Source organism: Onychomys torridus, chromosome 1, assembly GCF_903995425.1.
Source record: "Onychomys torridus chromosome 1, mOncTor1.1, whole genome shotgun sequence".
Taxonomy (NCBI): domain Eukaryota; kingdom Metazoa; phylum Chordata; class Mammalia; order Rodentia; family Cricetidae; genus Onychomys; species Onychomys torridus.
In genome coordinates this window covers 17,329,748-17,351,824 of record NC_050443.1, presented here as the reverse complement: position 1 = coordinate 17,351,824, position 22,077 = coordinate 17,329,748, and the positions used below count along the sequence as shown (strand labels likewise).

General features: G+C 53.1%; 2 protein-coding genes across 3 annotated transcripts; one reads left to right on the top strand and one right to left on the bottom strand.

Moving 5' to 3' along the window:
- The first annotated feature begins 4,897 nt into the window (after nucleotides 1-4,897).
- On the top strand, nucleotides 4,898-10,005 carry LOC118582787 (polynucleotide kinase 3'-phosphatase). 2 transcript variants are annotated; one of them, XM_036185892.1, is made up of 16 exons: nucleotides 4,899-5,243; nucleotides 5,720-5,766; nucleotides 6,021-6,320; nucleotides 7,169-7,248; nucleotides 7,334-7,391; nucleotides 7,533-7,640; nucleotides 7,776-7,847; nucleotides 8,565-8,613; nucleotides 8,682-8,752; nucleotides 8,855-8,947; nucleotides 9,021-9,117; nucleotides 9,203-9,264; nucleotides 9,339-9,448; nucleotides 9,533-9,620; nucleotides 9,694-9,755; nucleotides 9,854-10,005. In XM_036185892.1, exons 1-16 carry the CDS (start codon nucleotides 5,096-5,098, stop codon nucleotides 9,975-9,977), a joined length of 1,569 nt encoding a protein of 522 aa, XP_036041785.1. In that variant the 5' UTR covers nucleotides 4,899-5,095; the 3' UTR covers nucleotides 9,978-10,005. The 2 variants fall into 2 exon arrangements, with proteins under 2 accessions (XP_036041793.1, XP_036041785.1); XM_036185900.1 differs by lacking the exon at nucleotides 5,720-5,766 and having other exon boundaries at nucleotides 4,898-5,243; nucleotides 6,025-6,320.
- Nucleotides 10,006-10,416: 411 nt separating this feature from the next.
- On the bottom strand, nucleotides 10,417-16,967 carry Ptov1 (PTOV1 extended AT-hook containing adaptor protein). The gene is made up of 13 exons (XM_036185909.1): nucleotides 16,572-16,967; nucleotides 14,461-14,598; nucleotides 14,285-14,367; nucleotides 14,152-14,209; nucleotides 13,925-14,032; nucleotides 12,590-12,745; nucleotides 12,038-12,127; nucleotides 11,886-11,959; nucleotides 11,735-11,792; nucleotides 11,536-11,640; nucleotides 10,871-11,068; nucleotides 10,723-10,787; nucleotides 10,417-10,544 (listed from the first exon to the last, which is right to left on the bottom strand). The coding sequence occupies exons 1-12, from the start codon at nucleotides 16,740-16,742 to the stop codon at nucleotides 10,776-10,778; spliced, it is 1,251 nt and encodes a 416-aa protein (XP_036041802.1). The 5' UTR covers nucleotides 16,743-16,967; the 3' UTR covers nucleotides 10,417-10,544; nucleotides 10,723-10,775.
- Nucleotides 16,968-22,077: the final 5,110 nt, after the last annotated feature.

Here is a 22,077-nt window from a genome sequence, read left to right as displayed (position 1 = left end):
AAGTAGTCTTGAATGCATTAGCACAGGAGATCACTTCCTAAATATAACATCAGCAGCACAGACACTGAGCACAACAATTAATAAATAGGACCTCTTGAAACTGAGAAGCTTTTGTAGAGCAAAGGACATGGTCAATAAGACAAAAAGACAGCCTACAGAATGGGAAAAGACCTTCACCAACCCCACATCTGACAGAGGATTGATCTCCACAGTATATAAAGAACTCAAGAAATTAGACATCAAAATACTGAACAATCCAATTAAAAAATGGTCTAAAGAGCTTAACAGAGAATTCACAAAACAAGAATCACAAATAGCTGAAAGACATTTAATGAAATGTTCAACATCCTTAATCATCAGAGAAATGCAAATCAAAAGGACTCTGAGATACCACCTTACACCTGTCAGAATGGCTGTGATCAAAAACACTAATGACAGTCAATGTTGGAGAGGATGCGGAGCAAAGGGAACACTCCTGCACTGTTGGTGGGAATGCAAACTTGTACAACCACTGTGGAAGTATGGTGGTTTCTCAGAAAATTGGGAATCGATCTACCTCAAGACCCAACCATACCACTCTTGGGCGTATACCCAAGGAATGCTCAACCATACCACAAGGATACATGCTCAACTATGTTCATAGCAGCATTGTTTGTAATAGCCAGAACCTGGAAACAACCTAGATGTCCATCAACTGAAGAATGGATTAAGAAAACGTAGTATAGCCGTGCGGTGGTGGTGCATGCCTTTAATCCCAGCACTCAGGAGGCAGAGCCAGGCAAACTCTGTGAGTTCGAGGCCAACCTGGGCTACCAAGTGAGTTCCAGGAAAGACGTAAAGCTACACAGAGAAACCCTGTCTCAAAAAACAAAAACAAAAAAGAAAGAAAGGAAAATGTGGAACATATACACAATGGAGTACTACTCAGCAGAGAAAAACAATGACAGCATGAAATTTGCAGGAAAGTGGATGGAACTAGAAAATATCATCCTGAGTGAGGTAACCCAAACCCAGAAGAATGAACATGGTATGTTCTCACTCATAAGTGGATTCTAGATGGAAAGCAAAGAACAAAGAGACTGCAACCCACAGAACTATCGAGGCTATATATATGGCATGGGGACCCTAGGATGATTGTAGCTTATAATAAGATTTGGTTTTACTCAATTACTGAGCAACCCTCAATGAAACATTACACTATTAAGATAAGAATTTATACTGTATCAAGGTGATAATAGAAAAAATAAATTATTAATCTGAAAAAATACAAAAAAAAAGAAAAATTTGAACTATTAAAAAAACCCAAACATATTTTGCTAAAGCAAAAAGAGGAAACTAGGGGCTCATCCCTCCTCTCCACATTCTATTCTTTCCCTTGTTTTATATATTTTAAATTTTTATTGGTGGATTCTGCTAGAGTATCTGCTGCAGATAAGCACTGGAGGGCTCCTGTTGCATATCAACCTCTGGAGCAATAGAAGGATCTCTCTACTGACACTTGGAGGGGACCCGATCTGGTGTTGGTGTGGGCCCAGAGTTCTGCTTATGTCTTTCCTCAGGACAATGAAATTCCTCAAATTGGGTTTCTGAGCGCTGTGTGCACCCTGTGGCTGCAGCTGAAACCCATCATGGCAGAGACCTATTGGGCCTTCATGAAAAACTCCCCCCTTCTGATGCCAATGGGGATTGAGAGCCCAATAGGGCCAGCTTTGACAAGCATTAATGTAAGCCTAGGAACTACAGCCATGCAGTTGGATTCTCCAGAAGGTAATGCATGGTAACTGCTTTTCCAAGTATGTTAGAGAACGTGTCACCCAGACACCTAGGAGATTAAGGATAACACTGAAGATCACTGACCTCCATTTATTAACTGTAGCATGCCAGCTAAGCATTTTCATTCTCACAATCCTATTCAAGCTGGGGCAGTACCTACTTCTCAGGAGTGGCTCTGTGCAACAATTTTTGGCCTCCTGAAATTCATTTAGCCTCCTTTGAAGATACCTTAAAATTTGTGAGCCTGAATGTAGCCATTATGAGACCATTAGTTCTGCTCCTTGTGAGCTGCCTGTTTTTCCTTTATGGTTCTTAGTTGGTTTTTTGGTTTTTTTTTTTTGGGGGGGGGTTTCGAGACAGGGTTTCGCTGTACCTTTGGAGCCTGTCCTGAACTAGCTCTGTAGACCAGGCTGGCCTCGAACTCATAGAGATCCTGCCTCTGCCTCCCAAGTGCTGGGATTACAGGCGTGTGCTACCACCACCCAGCCTTAGTTGTTCTTTTGCAGACCTGCCAGCTTAAGTCATGCTGGGATCAAGAATAATGGGCCTTGGCAGTTTGTGTTCCTGGAATTGTGTCCATGCCAATGCTCCACATGCTCCAGAAGAGAATTTGACATCGCTGCTGCCGTTGTTGCTGTTTTAACAGTGACAACCACCACTACTACTGTTTCTGGGATTGCCATTTCATAATTGGTTACTACAGCTAGCACAGCGGAGACCCTGGCAGCAAAAGTAGCTACCACAGTTAATTAACTTTTCATCTTATTGGGCATGACAAGTTTAAATCAATAGTTATATACATTTCAATTGGCTTTAAAGCTATAAATATACAACCTCAAGTTCCATTTGCTCTCAGGATACCATCTCACAAGGTCTCCACTTTTCAGTAAGACTTGTTAAGGAAGGGAATGGCTCAGCTGCCTTTAGCCTACTGGCTATGGGTGGGTTAAGACTTCTGTTGGTCTTTTCTGTGTCGAACACACAGATTGCAAGCCAGCGCCACTTTGAGATCTTTGGCAACAGTTAACTCTGCAGCTCTCACACGATTGAGCCTGTATGATAATGAGTATTCAGAGACAGGTAATATCTGGGGGGCACTCACCAACCTAAGACATAACACCTGTGTGGCCTGGGCAGGTGTTTCCATGACGGGTAAGGTGACCTGCTGACATCCCACTCAACCTAAGTCAGAAGCTCCTTTTTTAGTAATAGGAGGGGACCTGTAGGGTCCGGGCCCCCGTTTTGGGTAACTGTTGCCTTGCTTGCTGACCTTGATATCCCTATACTAATTCCCTGCGAGATTCCACCCTCCTGAATGCTTAAGGGAAGCTCCTTGTCTGTGTACCCTGCATATTGAATGTTAACAGTTTAGATGCAAGATTGTAAAACATCGGAAGCGAACGTCTGCCCTCTGGGGTTCTCCCATTGTGCTGTAAGCCTGTATTAAATTGAAGACAGCAATGTTCTAAAACAGGAAGTAGCCGGGCAATGGTGGCAAACGCCTTTAATCCCAGCACTCGGGAGGCAGAGGCAGGAGGATCTTTGTGAGTTTGAGGCCAGCCTGGGCTACAGAGTGAGATCCAGGAAAGGCTCCAAAGCTGCACAGAGAAACCCTGTCTTGAAAAAAAAAAAAAGGAAGTAGTGATGGTGTCATGGGCCTATGAGGATGCTGGACTAAAGTCTATCAAATTATGCAAACAGGAAAATTGTATATACTATCTGAAAGTTGTTTTTTTTTTTTTTAACAACTAGGTAGTACTTGTCCATCATTAAAAATGTGCATGCTGAGATCTGACTTACCAATGGACACATTCATTTTAAAGCTGATCTGCCATGATATTCTAAAATTAAATCCAGCAGGCGAAATAGAATCGTCACTGCAGTTTAATTGGCATAGTACAGTTTTAGAAAAGCAAACGGAAGACAGTTACAGGCTTTTAAAATCTGAGGAAAATCTCACCAATGGCCAGGTGTGCTGGTACTAGCTTATTTGGGTTATTTTGTTTTTCAGGACAGGATTCCTCTATGTACCCCATCTTCCAGGAGCTTGTACTGTAGCCCAGGCTGACCTTGAACTCACAGAGATCTGCTAGCCTCTGCCTCCCGAGTGCTGGGGTTACAGGCGTGCACCACCACCGCCTGTTTGTAGTGCTTGCTTTTAATCCCAGTATTTGGGAGGCAGAGGCAGGCGGATCTCTGCAAGTTTGAGACAGCTAGGGTGTTGTGGTAGACTAACGTCCAAGTCAAATAATTCATCTAGACTGGAAGATAAGCCCAGTTGGACTTCTTGACAGCAGATTTCTCTCTCAGAAGGAGGAAACAAGGAGGGTCATGGGACCTTCACCTTGAGTGCCCTGCTGCTTGCTCCTCACGAGCTGCTATATTCGGTTCTGCCCTAAAGGGGCTAGAGAATATAAGCGATGAAGAAGTAGGGGGAAAGGCTCTATCCTGTGCAGTATGGGAAAGGTGTCATGCCTGCCAGCTAAAGAAAGGCTACCCAGTGTAGCCTTTGCAGGTAGCGCCACACCCCAAGTAAGTAACTCCTCACGATGCTCTGTAAACCCAGGAAACTCACTGATTCCCCCACAATGATCTCTGGTGGAATCGCATTTCAGTTTATCTTTCAGACTTCAGGAGGAGGGTGGACATTGTTTAGATCTTCACTTGGAAAGAAACTATTATTTAGAGGTAGGGACAGGGCCTCACTATAGTCCTGGCTGGCCTCAAACCCAGACATCCGCCTGCTTCTGCCTCCTGAGTGCTGGGATTAAACAGGTGTGCACCACAGGAAGGAAGGGGGGGGCTTTTTTGTTGTTGTTGTTGTTTTTGAGACAGGGTTTCTCTGTAGCTTTGGAGCCTGTCCTGGACTAGCTCTGTAGCCCAGGCTGGCCTCGAACTCACAGAGATCCACCTGCCTCTGCCTCCCGAGTGCGCCACCGCCGTCCGGCCCAGGAAGGAATTTTAACAAGAGACCCTATCTCAGCAACAGAAAACTAAGTAACTCTCCCTGGTAGGGATCTAGTGCCCACGGATCCAAACGCCCCCTATCGACGCCGGCCCGCAAAGCCGCATGCGGGTCAGGGGCGGCGCATGCGCTGTGGAGGAGCCAGCCCTTCCGACGGTTCTTTCCCACGGCAGTGGTGAATTTTGGAGTGAATTCGGAAGTGACCCCAACTACGCCATCCTCACTAGTACGCACGGGCTGTGGTAGCTTGGGAAACGTTGAACCCGCCCATGGGTGAGGGGCGGGACTTCCGGTAGCGGGCCAAGGCCCGCCGCGGCGAGCACAGCGGAAGTCCGTTCTCCTTCGCCGCATCCCGGGATGTCACAGCCGGGACCCCGGGGCCGCCTGTGGCTGCAGAGCCCCGCTGGGGGGCCACCCCCTATATTCCTGCCGGATGGCCAAGCCCTGGTCCTCGGTCGGGGGCCCCTGACCCAGGTGACGGACCGGAAGTGCTCTCGGAATCAAGGTGGGCGCGGGAGTGAACTGCGGCGTCCGGAGCTTGTGCCTACCCAGGAGCCAGACGGGCTTTCGGGGAGGGCAGAGCGGCTCCGGGAGATTGTCACCGGCGGGATGCGTCGGGCCGTGCCTCCTTAGAGCAAGCCGACCCTGCAGATACAAAGCACCGATCCTGGGCAATCCCGGGGCTCTGGCAATCCTAGGGACTCTCCAAGTGTAGGTCTCGGCCCTGTTGAGGAATGAATGAACTGCCTTGGGCCGAGGGTGACACACACCTGTCATCCAGACACTTGGGTGGGAAAGACACGAGAGTCAGTTTAAGGCCAGCCACCAGTATGTGGCGAGTTCTAGGCTACCTCGGGTTACTTGAGGCCCTGTGTTGGGGGAGGGGGAGAGTGCCTCTTCCTCCGAAGTGCAAGGTGTAGTCTGTAGCTGGCCACGCCCCCGTTCGTGATAAAAAGCCTGACTCCATCCCCTTACCCTCAGTGGAGCTGATTGCAGACCCTGAGACCCGGACAGTGGCAGTGAAACAGGTACCAGTGTCTCAGCAACGGGTAGCAAGGATTGGGGGAGGGGCCGGGATGGATTGCAACCCTTCACAAGGCAGGTTAGCTTTTCCTTCCTGCCAGACGGGACGCCTGTAACCTCTCAAAGTTCTGATTGGTAGCTCGAAGTGACTAGGTGGAAAGATTAAGGATCTGATTGGGAAATGGGGTATTGGACTTGGTGGGGAGGCGGGTGTTCCCTGAGGGGGTGGAGCCAACCCTAGCTCCTCCTTTCTCCACAGCTAGGCGTTAACCCATCAACTGTTGGGGTCCAGGAGTTGAAACCAGGGTTGTCGGGCTCTCTAAGTTTGGGGGACATCCTGTATCTGGTCAATGGCCTACACCCCCTGACCCTGCGTTGGGAAGAGATCAGCACATCGGAATCCCAGCCAGATACTCCTCCAGGCACTCCTCCTGTGGATCCAGTGGACCGGGAGGATGCTGAGCCTCAGAAAAAGCGGGTGCGGAAATCGTCCCCTGGCTGGGAGAGCTTCAAGAAGTTACTGGTGTTCACGGCATCTGGGGTGAAGCCCCGGGGTAAGGTGAGTTCACTGTCGTGCCATTTAATCCCAAGGTTTGCTGAGTAGCCCTGGGATGGTCTTATCAGAGTCTCTGAGCCTCGAGCTAGAGAGATGGCTCAGAAGTTAAGAACACTGATTATTCTTCCGGAGGTCCTGAGTTTAATTCCCAGCAGCCACAGGGTGGCTCACAACCATCTGTAATGAGATCTGGTGCCCTCTTCTGACCCGCAGGCATACATGTAGGCAGAACAATGTATACATAATAAATCTTTAAAAAAGTCTCTGAGCCTCAGCTGTTGCGAGCAGAGATTGCTGAGACACCAGTGGTGGCTGCCGGGACAGATCAGGCCCTGTGATCAGTGATGACCAGACCATTTTTGGATATGTTTATGGACCACTCTGAAATGATGAGGCCACTGAAAATGTGGAGTCTAGTCCCTTGGCTGGGCACTCAGCCAGCAATGAGTTTTGTTTTAAAAATTTACTTATTTTCTTATGTGAGCCTGAATGATTTTACCTGTATCATATGTATACAGGTGCCTGCAGAGGCCAAAGAGCATTGGGTTCACGTGTGTGCTCTTAACCACCGAGTCATCTCTCCAGCTCCTCCAACAAAGACCTTTGCTCTTTCTGAGCCATAATCCTCCCCGGAGATGCTCAGGGAAAGGGCTCAGGACACAGGTGTCCATTAAGGGCTGGAAAGGGGAGCAGAGGACACAGGAGCAGTAAGGTTCTGTGCTGTCTTCTCTACCTCAATCATGCACTGTGACCTGCTCCTAAGGGTGACCCCGTATCAAAGGGCTGGTGTCAGCCAGCCTGTGAGGAAGGTCAGGGATAACAGTTCTCCTGTCCGTTTTTGGTGATCCCAGGTGGCTGCCTTTGACCTAGATGGGACTCTCATCACCACCCGCTCTGGAAAGGTCTTCCCCACTAGCCCTAGTGACTGGAGGTGAGGTGGGACATGGGAAGAGGCTGGGATGGGAGCCCAGAGTCTTCTAGGCTACAAGACATTTGCTACTTCCCTCGGACCTTAGGATTCTGTACCCAGAGATTCCAAAGAAGCTACAGGAGCTGGATGCTGAGGGCTACAAGGTATGTAGATGTATGTATAGATATTTTCTAGATGCCAGATGTGAGGGCTGGTGTGTGTATGCATGGATACATGCATGTTTGTGTAGCGAGTTCAGGCTAAGCTGTGGTGAGGGGCTCCAGTGTGTCCCTGTCTATCCCCAGTTGGTAATCTTCACCAATCAAATGGGCATTGGACGAGGGAAGCTGCAGGCAGAGGTGTTCAAGGCCAAGGTGGAGGCTGTGTTGGAGAAGCTGGGGGTCCCATTTCAGGTACAGCCAGAAGGGACATTGAGGGGCTGTGTGGAAGGGACCCAGAGAGGCTTGCATTGGAGGCCTTTGCTGGGTTATGCTGACAGTAGAAGAGACCCCAGCACTGAAGACAGTGTGACCTGGCCACCTACACAGGTGCTGGTGGCAACACATACAGGTCTACACCGGAAGCCAGTCAGCGGCATGTGGGAACACCTTCAAGAGCAGGTGAGCGTCCTCCCTGTGTGGCCATCCCCAGCCCCTCAAGCTCTGCTGCTCTTGCTCCTCTGCCCTCCTTGCCGTCTGTCAATCCCAGCTTTGGACTTGGGAGACCAGCTCTCAATCTCTCTAAAGAGCAGAACTGCTGGGATTGGGGATTTAGCTCAGTGGCCCAGGGTTCGATTCTCAGCTCAAAAAAAAAAGAAAAAGTATGCACATAAACACAAGTTTATTTACCGGGTGGTGGTGGCACGCCTTTAATCCCAGCATTCGGGAGGCAGAGGCAGGCGGATCTCTGTGAGTTTGAGGCCAGCCTGGGCTACCAAGTGAGTTCCAGGAAAGGCACAAAGCTACACAGAGAAACCCTGTCTCGAAAAACAAAACTGCTGAGAAGTTGCAGGTCAAGAGTCTGCACACAGGGGAAGACTGTAAATGCCTTGAGGTGCAGGGGACCTACTCCAGCCTCCTGAGAGGTCTGAAGCAGTTAGGTGAGCAGAGATGCGCATGGCTGGAGAGCTCGCCAGGTATGCCCCACACAGATCCAGTAAGGCAGACCCTGATTAAGGGCCATAACCCAAGCAGGAAGAGCAGGAATTTGGGGCTGCTGTGGGATGTACGCCCTCTGCAGGCCACTGGGGGAGCAGACGAGACACTCAGCAGCTGAGCCCTTGTGTATAGGGGGTGCTTTCCCAGATAAGAGGGGCTTCTCACTGCCTCTCTTTGCAGGCCAATGAGGGCATGCCCATTTCCATGGATGACAGCATCTTCGTGGGAGGTAAGAGGAACAGGCTTCTGAGGGTGTCAGGAACCTCATTCTGAGCTCAGTGGTGGACTCCCTTGCAGATGCGGCAGGGCGCCCAGCCAACTGGGCCCCGGGGAGAAAGAAGAAGGACTTCTCCTGCGCAGACCGCCTGGTGAGCCTGCTGGCACCCGTTTCCCCCATTGTCCCTGCCCAGGACCTCCCTCCCACTCACCCCTGCTGCACCTCTGATCTTTCTGACCATCTTTCCTCCTAGTTCGCCCTTAACATCGGCCTGCCCTTTGCCACTCCAGAGGAGTTCTTCCTCAAGTGGCCAGCAGCTGGCTTTGAGCTTCCAGCTTTCGACCCGGTGAGGCACAAAAGGAAAGGGTGAGAGGCCCATGTTCGGCTTCCCCGGCTTATGCTTTTTGTTCCTCTGCCAGAGAACCGTCTCCAGCGCTGGGCCCCTCTACATACCAGAGTCCAGCTTCCTCCTCAGCCCCAACCCGGAGGTGGTGGTCACAGTAGGATTCCCTGGGGGTGAGATGCTAGAGCCCGACCTCCATCTCCCCCTTTCAATCATTTGGGTCCTAGACACTAGCTGATGGCCACACTGTCCCCACAGCCGGCAAGTCCACCTTCGTCCAGGAGCACCTGGTGTCAGCTGGATATGTCTATATAAACAGGGTGAGGTTTCACCCTCCTCCCTGAGCACTGTCCTGGGGGTGGGGCTCCCCAGACTGACTTGTGACCTGTCCTAGGACACACTGGGGTCGTGGCAGCGCTGTGTGAGCTCATGCCAAGCGGCACTGAGGCAGGGGAAGCAAGTTGTAATTGACAACACCAATCCAGATGTCCCAAGTCGGGCCAGGTACTGGAACCCCGTGGCGGGGTGGGGTGGGGTGGGGTGTGGAGTGCTGGCTGGCAGTGACCGCAGCACCTGCTTCCTCCACAGGTACATCCAGTGTGCCAGAGATGCAGGCGTGCCCTGCCGCTGTTTCAACTTCTGTGCTACACTAGAGCAGGCTCGTCACAACAACAGGGTGAGCCACACTCTCCAGGCCTCGCCCTCACCTAAGCCCCAATGGCCCCTGACCTCCATGCCTCTTTTTGCAGTTCCGAGAGATGACTGATCCCTCACATGCACCGGTGTCAGACATGGTCATGTTCAGCTACAGGTTCAGGGACTTTAGGGGGCTGGAGGGTGCAGGAAGTGGTGGTGGTGGTGGTGGTGGTGGTGTGTGCAGAGCCTCACCCATACACATATGTCCCGCAGGAAGCAGTTTGAGCCCCCCACACTGGCTGAGGGCTTCCTAGAGATACTTCAGATCCCACTCCTACTCCGGCCGCATCTGGACCCAGCGCTGCAGCGGCTGTACTGCCAGTTCTTGGAGGGCTGAGCCCGCAATAAACACACTACTGCTGCTACTCTGTTCATGGCTGCCTTGCTGGGAATGTGGGAGGCAACCTGCCATGGCCCTCTACAGTGAACTCAGGCTTACACGTGGGCTCCTGTGCAGCACCTACCACACCTGGCCTGGGGACTTGAGCAGCCAGGGCCATTTTGGGGTGGAGGATTCAGCAACAGGTGTCAGAAGCCAGTTGTGGGACGCTGACCTGATGGGAGTTCGATCAGGCACAGTAGATTAAATGTATCAAAGGAAGGCTGTCATGTGGGTAATTAGCCTGATAAGCCTACCTTCCACCTAGAGATGGTCTAACGCTCCACATCTCCCCAACTGCCAGACTCAGCAGCTCCGCATGTGGGGTGGACCCACACTGTGACCTCTGGACCCATCCATCTTGCACTGAGCATACAATTGGCAGGGAGGGACAGCGTGTGGGTTAAAAGGCTTTATTAGGGAAACATAGAGGGGCAAGGACCATCCTTGGAGACCTCAGGACGCTGTCCTCCAGGCTGCTGGGCAGGTACAGTCCCCAGGAGCCCCTGCTCAGAAGCATCTGACCTGGGAGGCAGTAGGAAGGGGTGGCTTCTACTCGTTGAGTCTGCACCCTACCCCTAAGGCCCTGGCACCCATACCTTGCCAGGGGCACAGGTCCCAGGAGGCAGTGCCTCACGGCAGCAGTTTCCCTAAAGCCAGGGCCCCCCCGCCGCCGCCACCTGAATAAACGAGGGCTGCTCACCAGTCTCCATCGGGCCTCGTCTGGGACTGTGGCCCGCCCAGCCCGGGAGTCCACTAGCCACCCATCTAGAGAGAGAAGCCAGGAGAGGTTCAGAAGTGGGCCCCCGGGGGCAGGGCCCATGGCTGCATGCAAGGCAGAGCTGCCTCACCCCTCGCTGCTGCTGCTCCTGCTCCAGGCTCCGCTGCAGGACCTGCTGCTGGTTGGCAATGACCCGACGGATGCCGTTGACAAAGTTGCTCTGGTCATGCGGGATGAGGCCAATGAAGATCTTTTTCTCCGAGGAGTACAGAAGCATAAGCACACGGACCTCACAGGAAGCCTTATAGGAGAAGTGCACACAGCCCGCCTACCAGCAGGCCCAAGTCAGCACACTCATATTCCCACTCCCTCAGCCACAAGCTGGCCCATCTGGGAACAACTGGACCCCTAAAAGCAGGTCCCAGAGGTTTCAAGGCTGCCAGGCATGTAGGCCCCACCGTGGGCAAGTCCTTGTTTCTTTACACTGGAAAAAGGCCCACGAGACTCTGACAGACCCTGCTGTTAACAGTGCCAATAACCAAGGGCTCCTCACAGTGTCCTGAGGTACCTCACGAGTGAGTTCCAGCTCAGGGATCACCTGCTGGTCAGGGCATGCAGTGGTTGGCAGCCTGTGCTATAGGGGATAGGCACTGGCCTAAGCAGGGCCCTCTAGCTAGGCCTGCTGACAGTAGAGGCCACCAGTCAGGGCCTGAGGGCCGCGGGGGCTGAACATGGAAAGAGGTAGGTGGCGAGCCGCCTTCGCCTGCCTCTCCTTGGCCGCTGCCCTCCACTCACAAAGCCATTGTCCATGATCCGGCAAAGGCTCTTCAGCGTCTCCATGTCCTTAGTGAAGTGGAACTGTACCAGACGCGAGTTCCGGAACAGCGGCACAAGGGTGGTCTGTAGAAGGCCAAGGCCCACTCTGTGAAGCCAGCTCTGTGGAAGCCGGGCAGCACTGTACCCGCCCGCCCCAGGGTCTGCCCCTGCAGCTCACCAGCAACTGCTGTGGGATGAGCTGCATGAAGAGTTTCCGTGGCCACTGGTCTGTCCTCCTGCCACAGCAGACAGCAGTGTCAATCCGGAGGGCCTCCCACAGTGGCCTGCACTGCCATGTGCCTGCTTGCCCCCACCCCGCCCCTACTCACAGGATCTCTCCTTGGTTCACGTAGACGTGGGATGGCAGCCACCGCTTGGACCGGCTATTGGGCTCAGGCCTGGGCTTTGGGGCAGAGCGAGAGGGCACTTCAGGGGGGGGGCAGGGGAGGGCCAACAGCCCCACACAGCCCCCGCAGCTCACCTCCTGCCACTCCATGACACCACTCCATGCCAAGAATTTGTTGTTGACGATCTGAACAGGTCCAGAGTGCACACCTCCAGGACCCACAGCCTGTGGACAGGACACCAGTATACTGCCAGCAGCTGCGGCTCCTAATTTCCCACTAGCTGGCTGCAGCCCTGACCACAACTCCAGCAGGCCGCAGACTGGTTCTGTGCTCCCAAGTGACCTAAGACAAGTCTCAGCCCCTGGGTAGTGTGGAGGCCCACAGCTACCTTTAGCAGCTAGCAGGCGGACACCATGAACATTTGGCAGCCAGGTGCCAGGACACACTGTTACCCTCCAGAGACTTGGGGCCTCCTGCTCTGCAAAGGACTCTACCCCAGGACTCACCCCAGTTGTCCCTGTGCACTTCAAAGCCCTATAAAGCTACTTTTCCCACCAAGCCCCGCCACTGCCTCTCCACAGCCCCCATGCTCCTCACTTCTGCCTTCACATCACACTCCACGCCACTCAAATGTAGATGGGGAGCCAACCGTGGCACCAGGCCCAGGCTGCACTCAGCTGGCACACCTGTTTACGAGTGGTGATGACCTGCCGTATGGCGTTGACAAAGCCGCTCTGGTCGTAGGGGATGAGGCCCATGAAGATCTTCTTCTTAGATGAGTACAGGAGCATCAGCACGCGTACCTCGCAAGGAGAAATGTGGGGGAAGAGCATGCAGCCCGCCTGTGGGGACAGGGCTGCAGATCAGGGGCCTGGCCCTCCACCTTCAACAGCTGACCTGCTTGGACAGGCCAGAGTCACTAAAACACAGCGCAGTCAGGGCTTCCCAAGAGCAGGTCAATCACTCTTTGCTACCTCCTCAGCCCAGCGACTAACAGGGCAGGGACAGTGGGAGCCAAGGACGCACATGGCCGTGTCCCCCGCTTCTCTCCAGACTCCAGCCTTGCTCCTGGGTTAGTTGCAGGTGGCAGGGGGCTGGAGAGAAGGCTCAGCACTGAGAACTAGCTTGTTTAGACCGAGACTTGGTCCCCAGTTCACAATCTTCATACAGTCCCATGGGATCTGACACCCTCTCCTGGTCTCTGCAGCACCAGGCATACACGTGACACATACATACCACTTAAAAAAACAAAACAAAATCCTTAAATTTTTAAAGAACAGATAGTAGGCAGGCTGCTGTTCCACCCAAGGCAGGCCCCACCTCCCATCTTAGGACCCCAGTACCCCATCTGTAAGGCACAGCAACAGCATACATAGTGACTGCCACACCGCTCTTGCTATACAACACTGAGGTCCCAGTCCCTCTTCCATGGGAGGACGGCTACTTGTAGGCCACCCCATCTTGTGCCAGGATGTAGAACCTGTACCTCACCAGCCAGCCTTTTGGACTAATTCTCCAGATCCTGGGCCCAGCTCCAGGATACTATCCCAGAGCTGCTGCTGGTACAAAGTTGCGGCCTCACATGTCCCAGTCTGTGGGTCCCAGAAACAGGACACATCCTTGGAGGTGGCCAAGTAGGAGGGCAGACCAGCCTAAGGCAGAGCCGAGGAAGAGCCTGGAGTCTAATCCTCTGCATGCATGGGCTGGTGACTTCCTCTGACCCTATCCCGCCACCTGCTACAGTCCAGTGACCTCAGACTGGGTCCACAATAGTAGGAGGGGCTGGCCACCACACACACCCACACCCACACACACCCCTGAGTAGCAAGGCATACTGGACTCCACTCCACTGGCAGGAGATGAGGAGCGCCATACACTCTGGCCAACTCATAGGCTCATGTACCTGTTGCTTCACAGTGCCACCTCACCAAGGTCCTGGGATGACCATTTAAGAGGTACAGGAAGACTCCCATCACAGGACAGAACTAGGTCCCACCCCACTGTCCCCCATCCCCACTCACGAAGCCGTTGCCCATGATGCGGCAGAGGCCCTTAAGCGAGTCACAGTCTCTGTTCGTGAAGTGGAACTGGGCCAGCTGAGAGTTTCGAAACAGGGGGCCCAGTGTGGTCTGTGGGTGATAAGAAGAGCCGCTGATCATGGTGAGGCTAGTGTGGGGGAGATCCTGGGGTGAAAGTTTGGCTCTGGGGGCAGGCTGGGGTTCTGGGGGCACAGTCCCACTGGTCTCACCAGCAGCTGCTGTGGGATGAGCTGCATGATCAGCTTCTGGGGCCACTGGTCCGTCTCCCTGCAGTAGGGAGTGCATCAGAAGCCATTCCCTGCATCCTAGGCTGCCCCGGGCTCTGCCCACTCCCACACTCACAGGTTCTCGCCCTGGTTCACGTAGGCCTGGCAGGGCAGGGTGCGCTTCAGCTTTGCTGTGGAGTCCGAGAAGGGTCTACGCTTCTGCAGGTGGGAGAGGTGGTTGAGGGCTCAGCAAAGTGCCCAGGCTATCCACACCCTCCACTGGCCCTGGGATTTGGGCCCAGCCAGGCTCACCTCCTGCCACTCCAGCACGCCACTCCAGGCCAGCAGTTTGTTGCTGAGCCGGTGCTCATTCACTGCAAGTCCCCCCAGAGAGAGCCCAGGTGAAGAGGGCCCAATAGGCCCTAGGGCCCCAAAGACTCGAGCACCTTCCTGCGGCAGAAGGGAGAATTCTGAGGTCATTCAAAGCTAGACCAGTCCACACTTCCCAGAGGGGACATCCTCAGGTCCAGACTCAGTCCCTGGTACACACTACTCCAGGTCGCCCAATCCCTTGCCCGCAGTCAAGACCTCAAAGCAACCATCCTGTCATTCTCTTAGACCTATCTGTCAGAAAGCTGTGGACTGCATCTGGGCCCAGTGCTCAGAGCCACCCTAAGACCACTGTCACCCCCAAGAGCAGACTCCCACAAATGATAGCCTTCCCTGAGGACCCCCAGGAGGCATCGCCCAAAAACCAAAAAGACCATCCTGGAGAAAAATGGGGAGACTCCCAGAGGCTACCTTGCACCAAAAGGTTTGACCTGGAGGAATGCTGAATGATGGTGCTAAGTGAAGCCACACATCCCCCTCCCCAACCCCCAGAGTACAAGCTAAACTCTTTTCAGCCAAAACATTTCCAAAAAACAAGCGGGCTCCTGGACCAGCCTTTGAACAGACAGACCCGTGCGTGCCTCCAGGCTGAAGACCCTTCTGATAATGGCGAATGCATCCGCTGCTCATTTCTAAGCTCATGAGGCCTTTATACCCCGCGTGATGACAGACCAGAAAGTGTTCTCCCGGCGGCTTAAGCAGCAGACCAGCCTAGGTCTTCAGTGAACACTGCTGAAGGGCCTTCGTGATGAGCACAGCCCTGCAGCACCAAGCTCTCGGGATTACAGCCATCGGGCACCTGGGCTGCCTGGCCTGCACACGTGCTTTGAGACAACACTACAAGTGGCCACATGTGTCAGTGTGTGCACCACCACACAGTCGGGCCTAAATGAAAATCAGGTAAACATACTTAAGGACCCAAACGAAATCCCAGACTATATAAGAGAGAGAGAGAGTGTGAGAGAGAGTGTGAGAGAGAGAGAGAGTGTGTGTGTGTGTGTGTGTGTGTGTGTGTGTGACCACTGAGATGCTTGCGATGTGTTTTGCCTGCCCCGCAACAACACCTGTATGTCCACAATATCAGGGGAACACACTGGAAGCCAACAGCACGGTTAGGGACTCCGCTAAGCGCGGCTCCGAAGTTGTTCGTGTCCACGCATGCCTGACTTGCTGTGCACTGCATGGCAAAGCCAAGCCACATTTGTGGGGAAGGGCCGCATCTGAGGCCGCAGGGAGCAGCTTCAACACCAAGGGAAAGCTTCAGGCCTAAGCTGCATCACAGCAAGGGGTGTGTCTGCGTTCCGCAGGTGATCCGGCGGCAAACTCGCCTCACCTCCGAGGGCAACGTCGTCGCGGAGTATTGAAGCGGTCAGAGCCAAGCCAGGGAATAGCGCACAGCTGGCCAAGCATGCGCAGGTGCGGCCACGAGTCAACCATCACAATAGGCAGTTTTGTTTCCCCAAGAAAACCTCAATGTTTCTAGAAAGTGCGCGCACGGTACAGTGTGGGCAGAAGTGATAGCCACACGAACCCACAGAGCTGAATGTTTTACCTTAAGCCTTACCTTAAGGCTTAAGGTCTGGGCTCGCCGCGGGGCGGGCGCGCAAATGGAGGGGACTGTCCACAGTCGCCATCTGGCCCCGGGGGACAACGCCCCCGCGAGCAACAGCTGGGTGCGAGTGTGTACGCCGGGCTTCGCCGCCGGCCGCCTCGCGCATCTCTAGACCCGAAGCCCGAGGACCAACTTTGCAATTGGAAAAACCAACGCGCACGCCAGGCGCCCCCCGCGCGCGTGTGCAGGCGGCCGCGCGGTCAGCAGTAATTCGAACCCGCCCCGCCCCCGTACCCCGCCCCCCGCCCAGGCCGCCGCGCAACAAAGGGGAGCGCCGGGAGCCGACCGAGGGCTGATCCGGGACCCCGGTGCGCCCTCCCGCGGGAGACCCGTGGGCGCTGCGGACAAAGGCGCCCGCCAGGGGAGGGGCGGCAGGGCGGGGCGTGCGTGGAAGGCTCTGGAAGCACACCCGGGGACTCACCATGGGAGGGGCCGAGCGGGCCCGGATCCGCGGGGGCTGCGGGCCTCGAGGACCAGAAGGCCAGGAACGCGAGCGCACGGCGCGCACGACCAGGGGCCGCGGTGGCCGGCCGCGACCTCCGAGGGGGCCCCCGGCACCGGAGCGGTGCGGGGCACGGCGCGGGCGGACCATGGCGAGCGGGAGGCCACGGGCCTCACGGGGGGCTGCAGGTCCGCCGACCGATAGGCGCGGGAGCGCGGCTTCGGGGAGACGCGGAGCGGGACCGCGGCGGCGGGGGACGCGCCGCTGAGGGTCGCCGCGGCCGAACCACTGCAGCGAGCGGGGGAGCCCGGCGCCGACCAACGCGGAGCGAGAGGGGGGCCCGGCGCCGACCAACGCAGAAGGAGAGGGGGAGGCGGCGCCAATTAACGGAAGTGGAGAAGGGGAGCCTGCTCTGAGAAACACTGATGGAGGGCCGCGAGGGGGGTGTGGCTGGAGCGTACCAAGGTCAGAGGGAGGATTTCAGACTTGGAACTGACAAGAGGGAGAAACTGTAACAGAGTTCGGGTCGGTAGGGCCATACCAAGTCCGCGGTAGACGGGCTAATGGGCGGCGCGACGGAACCTACCAATAGAGCGAGGGGTGGAAGAAAGGAGCGGAGTGCTTGCATCTTGGAGGCGGTGACGTGGCAAGGTGCATAAAGGACTACAACTCCCAGCGGGCCTTGCGACCGAGAGGCCCGGCCTAGCCGCGTGCCCATTCGCTCTGGGCACGCCCACTGCCCCTAGTGTCTTCCAGCGGTTAAGTGTGCCGGCAGTTCCTTGATGTGAACTGCGCAGTGGTATTTCTTGCTTCGGGTTTTGATATTACCTAGCCTTAGAGTACAGCTCAAACTAACTTAGTGATAAGTGCTTGGCGTCGTATCTACTCAAATGTTAACCCAAGCTGAGCTGGAACTCCGGAGCTTTCTGTCTCCACCTTTATTGGGAGTGTACACCACCATACAAGGCTGTCGAGCTACCTGTTGGGTACTGAGATTTGAATCCAGAGCCTCTTGCTTGCTAGGAGAAGTTATCCCTTACCTTCTTTTAAACAGGTGTCCCTCACGGCACTTATAAGTTATGATGTCTGTCAACTGGAACAAATGCCCTGGAGAGTGGGCTGGCTTTATTTACTCTCGTGTTTTATAGCTGATTAAAAAAAAAAAAAAAAAAAAAAAAAAGGCTGGAGAGATGGCTCAGCAGTTAAGACCTCTTCCAGAGGTCCTGAGTTCAATTCCCAGCACCCACGTGGCTCACAACTGTCTGTAACTCCAAGATCTGACACCTTTACACACTCATACATGCAGGCAAAACACTGGGAGGGGAGCAGCTAGAGGGTTAAGCTGGTAAAGGTCCTTGCCTGCCATCAAGCATGACAACTTGTTCAATCTTCCTAACCCACATGGTAGGTAGCAGGAGCAAAGTGCTCCCTGAGCCCCACACATGGCACATATGGACACAGATAGCAATTCAGAGCCTGCTTGGACTATAAAATGAGTTCAAAACCTAATTGGGCAACTATGGCCTTGTCCCCCCCCAAAAAATAAAAAGATTGGAGAACCCAGGAATAGTGCGACACAGCAGTAATCAAAAGGTGAAGGAAAAAGGATCAGGAGCTCAAGACCATCCTCGGCAACCTAGTGAGATCAAAGCAAGCCTGGACTATACAAGACTGCCTCAGCAACAGCAACAGCGACAACTCTTCTAGGCAGAGCCCAGGGCTGAGTGGAGGAGGGCAGACAGCTGCGACCGGGCTGCTGATGGCACTCAATGGCGCGAGCTGCTTTGGAAGCAGAGCCCAACACATTTGCGGGAGAGTGGGCTGTCACTGCAGCAGGAAGTCAGACTGAAGAACAGGTGGGGCAGAGCTGTCTGGAGAAACAATTTAAGTTTTATATGTTTGTGTGTGTATGGTTATTTGGCCTGTATGTATGTCTATATACCTTGTGCTTGCCTGGTGCCTGTACAGGCTAGAAAAGGGGTTACGATCCCCTGGAACAGGAGTTAAAGAGGGTTGTGAGCTGCCATGTGGCTGCTGGGACTCGAACCTGGGTCCTCTGGAAGAGCAACTATTGCTCTCACCTTCTCTGCCCCTCCCTACACACACACACACACACACACACACACACACACACACACCACAGCTAATTTGTAGAAGTCAGAGGATCACTCTTAGGAATTAGTCCACTCAGGTCTTTAGGCTTTCCCACAGGTGCCTTTACATGCTGAGACATCTTCCCCACCTTGTCACTGTTTTTAGGAAATGTCTTACTATGTAGCCCAGGCTGGTATCGAACTCCAAATCTTCCTGCCTTAGCTGCTTCAGGCATTGCCAACATGCCCTAGCTATGAGGTTTCTCTATGAGGTTACTCATCAATGGCGGCGCACGCCTTTAATCCCAACACTCAGGAGGCTGAGGCAGGCGGATCTCTGTGAGTTCGAGGCCAGCCTGGGCTACAGAGTGAGATCCAGGACAGAGAAACCCTGTCTCAAAAAACAAAATAATAATAATAATGAAACAATTATCACTCATGTAGATGGTGGGATGCAGGAAACATGGTACCACACTTCAAGGCAGGTCACTGGCAAGTTTTTTGTATTTTGGGTTTTTTTTTTGTTTTGCTTTGTTTTTTGGATGTATGGATATGTTTGAATTTGTGTGTGTGGGGGAGGTTATTTGCTTGTTTAGACAGGGTCTCACAATGTAGCTCCAGCTATCCTGAAATTCATTATATAGACAAGGCTGGCCTCAAACTGACAGAAATTCACCTGCCTCTGCTTCCTGAGTGCTGACAGGGATTAGTCATGACCTACCATCCACCTGGCAACTCACAAATATCTGTGAACTCCAGTTCCAGGGCACCAGCAAGTACATATAGATACACATTCAGACAAAGTAACTATAAACATAAAGTAAGGGGGCTGGAGAGATGGCTCAGTGGTTAAGAGCACCAACTGCTCTTCCAGAGGTCCTGAGTTCAATTCCCAGCAACCACATGGTGGCTCACAACCACTTGTAATGAGATCTGGTGCCCTGTTCTGGCCTGCAGTGACACATGCAGACAGAATACTGTATACATAATAAATCTTAAAAAAAAAAAAAGTCTCAAAAAAAAAAACCATAAAGTAAATAAAGGAAACATTTAAAATAGACAAAAATTCAAATTTAAATTAAAACAAGGAGAAACCCAGCATGCCTCCCATCACTTGGGAGGCAGAGGTAGGAGTTCCAAGACAGCTAGAGCTACACAGAAAAACCCTGTCTCAAAACAAAGCAAAATAAAGGACATGCAGTGACTACACACACACACACACACACACACACACACACACACACACACACACACACACACGCAGGATAGGGAAGGGGCTGGACATCAGGTTACAGGGTGCTTAACTAGCATGCAGGGGGCCCTTGGTTCAATTTGAGCATCACATGAATCAGACATGGTTATGAAGGTCAGTAATCCCAGCACTTGAGGAGTGGAGGCAGGAAGATTAGTTCAAGGTCATCCTCTGCTACTTCAAGAGTGTTGAGAACTACCTGGACTACATTAGGCTGTCTCAACAGAAAAAGGGGTGGGGGGGTCTCACCATGGAAACTGTGAAGTTTTGGGTGGACAAGAGGAAATAAGATCACACAGCACATGTGCTCTGTGTGAGCAGAAACTGGGTCACTCTGCCCCAATGGCCATGAGGAACAAGAGGCAAAGACAGGTATGCGCAGCTTCCAGCCAGAATACAGCCTGGATTAAGGCCAAATGGCCAATCAGTGTCAGCCGTTGCAGACACTCGTAGTGAGCCCCATCACTAACCTGTGTCCACAGCAGCGGTGAAGAGACAAGAAGCCTGGCCTCCATCTCCTCAAGTTCCCTTGCCTTAGCCCTCAGAACTCCTGGAAGGCTCTTGGCTCTGCTGAGACCACCTCATCTTCCTGTTTCCTCTCTCCAAGTTAAGGACAAGCCAGCATCACCATGCTCCATTTAGTTTGCCTTTGTTAACATGAACCTTGGACTTCTCCTTTAACAAGGGCTCTTCAGGGGCTAGCTCAGCTGGTAACCGCTGGCTGCCAAGCCTGAGGACCTGAGTTCGATCCCCTGGAGCCCTCGGACCTCCACGCACACGAGTACGGGGGCACACAATAAACAAGAGTAAACAAAAGACTATAATCTCAGCTTAACTGAATCCCACCTTGTAGCTGACAGGGACATGAGCCAACTGCTGCTTCTGGCCACTCTGCCCCTTCTGAAGCCCCTGTGGGTCAGGTATGTTCTAATCATGTATGACACACCCTACTGGGAGAACTGCACCATCCCTACTGCCTACCCTAGACCCTAGGAACAAGAACAAGGCTGCACGCCCTAGAACTGGCCTGACTTCTGGGACAGCTGGTGCCTGTCAGCACTAGCTTTTATATGCATGTATATACACATTATACACATACATACACACATTATATACACATATATGGAATACCACCTCCCAAACACCTCATGACAAACTTACTGAATCCTCACAAATCAGTCTGGCTGGAGATGGAAGCTGAGACCTTGTATAGGCAGTTCAAAACTACAATGAGCCACACCTTCAGCTCCTCATGGGGGGATTCTAGACAGGAGCTCTACATTGAGTCACACCCCCTAGCCTGAGACAAGAGTGGCCTTTTGGGTAAGAGGAAGCAAGGTGAAAAGAGGCTGTCTTTGTGGGTAGGGGTGGGGGGTTTGAGACAGGGTTTCTCTGTGTAGTCCTGGCTGTCCTGGAACTCACTATGTAGACTAGGCTGGCCTCGAATTCACCACTGCCTGGAGAGGCTGTCACTTTTTTTTTTCTCCTCCCCTCCCCCCAGCTGAGGATCGAACCCAGGGCCTTGTGCTTGCTAAGCAAGCGCTCTACCACTGAGCTAAATCCCCAACCCCATTTTTTTTTTTCCTTAAAAAAGGTTTATTTTAGCCTGGCGGGTGGCGGCACACGCCTTTAATCACAGCACGTGGGAGACAGAGGCAGGCAGATCTCTGTGAGTTCAAGGCCAGCCTGGGCTACAAAGCAAGATCAGGAAAGGCGCAAAGCTACACAGAGAAACCCTGTCTCGAAAAACAAAAAAAAACAAAACAAGCAAAAGGTTTATTTTGTATTTATGTGACTGAATACATCTATGCAGGAATGTATGGGTGCTCTTGGAAGCCGGAAGAGGGAGCAGTAAGCTGGCTGACATAAGTGCTGGGGAGAAATGAACCCAGGTCCTCTGCTCTCACTTCTAATCATTTCTGTAGACCACACTGTCCTTTCTTGTTTTGAAACAGGTTTTCACTCTGCAGCCCAAGTGAGCCTGAACTTTGCGGTCCTCTTATCTCAGCCTCCTCAGGGCAAGTGCCACCATACTTTTTCCATCCTACACCCACGCCCATCACTTTCTGCAGTTCAGGACTTTCTGACGGCAGGAAAACATGTCTTAGCGTTGATGTATGTTGAAACGAACATTCCTCAA

Excerpts from the sequence above, each read along its gene's own strand:
- LOC118582787 (XM_036185892.1), top strand. The coding sequence starts at position 5,096 with ATGTCACAGCCGGGACCCCGGGGCCGCCTGTGGCTGCAGAGCCCCGCT. Across the intron at positions 6,321-7,168 it reads GGGTGAAGCCCCGGGGTAAG|GTGGCTGCCTTTGACCTAGA; the intron begins GTGAGTTCACTG and ends TGGTGATCCCAG. Across the intron at positions 7,249-7,333 it reads ACTAGCCCTAGTGACTGGAG|GATTCTGTACCCAGAGATTC; the intron begins GTGAGGTGGGAC and ends CTCGGACCTTAG.
- Ptov1 (XM_036185909.1), bottom strand. The coding sequence starts at position 16,742 with ATGGTCCGCCCGCGCCGTGCCCCGCACCGCTCCGGTGCCGGGGGCCCC. Across the intron at positions 14,210-14,284 it reads GTGAACCAGGGCGAGAACCT|GGAGACGGACCAGTGGCCCC; the intron begins GTGAGTGTGGGA and ends TCCCTACTGCAG. Across the intron at positions 11,069-11,535 it reads GGATCATGGACAATGGCTTT|GCGGGCTGTGTGCACTTCTC; the intron begins GTGAGTGGAGGG and ends GCCTGCTGGTAG.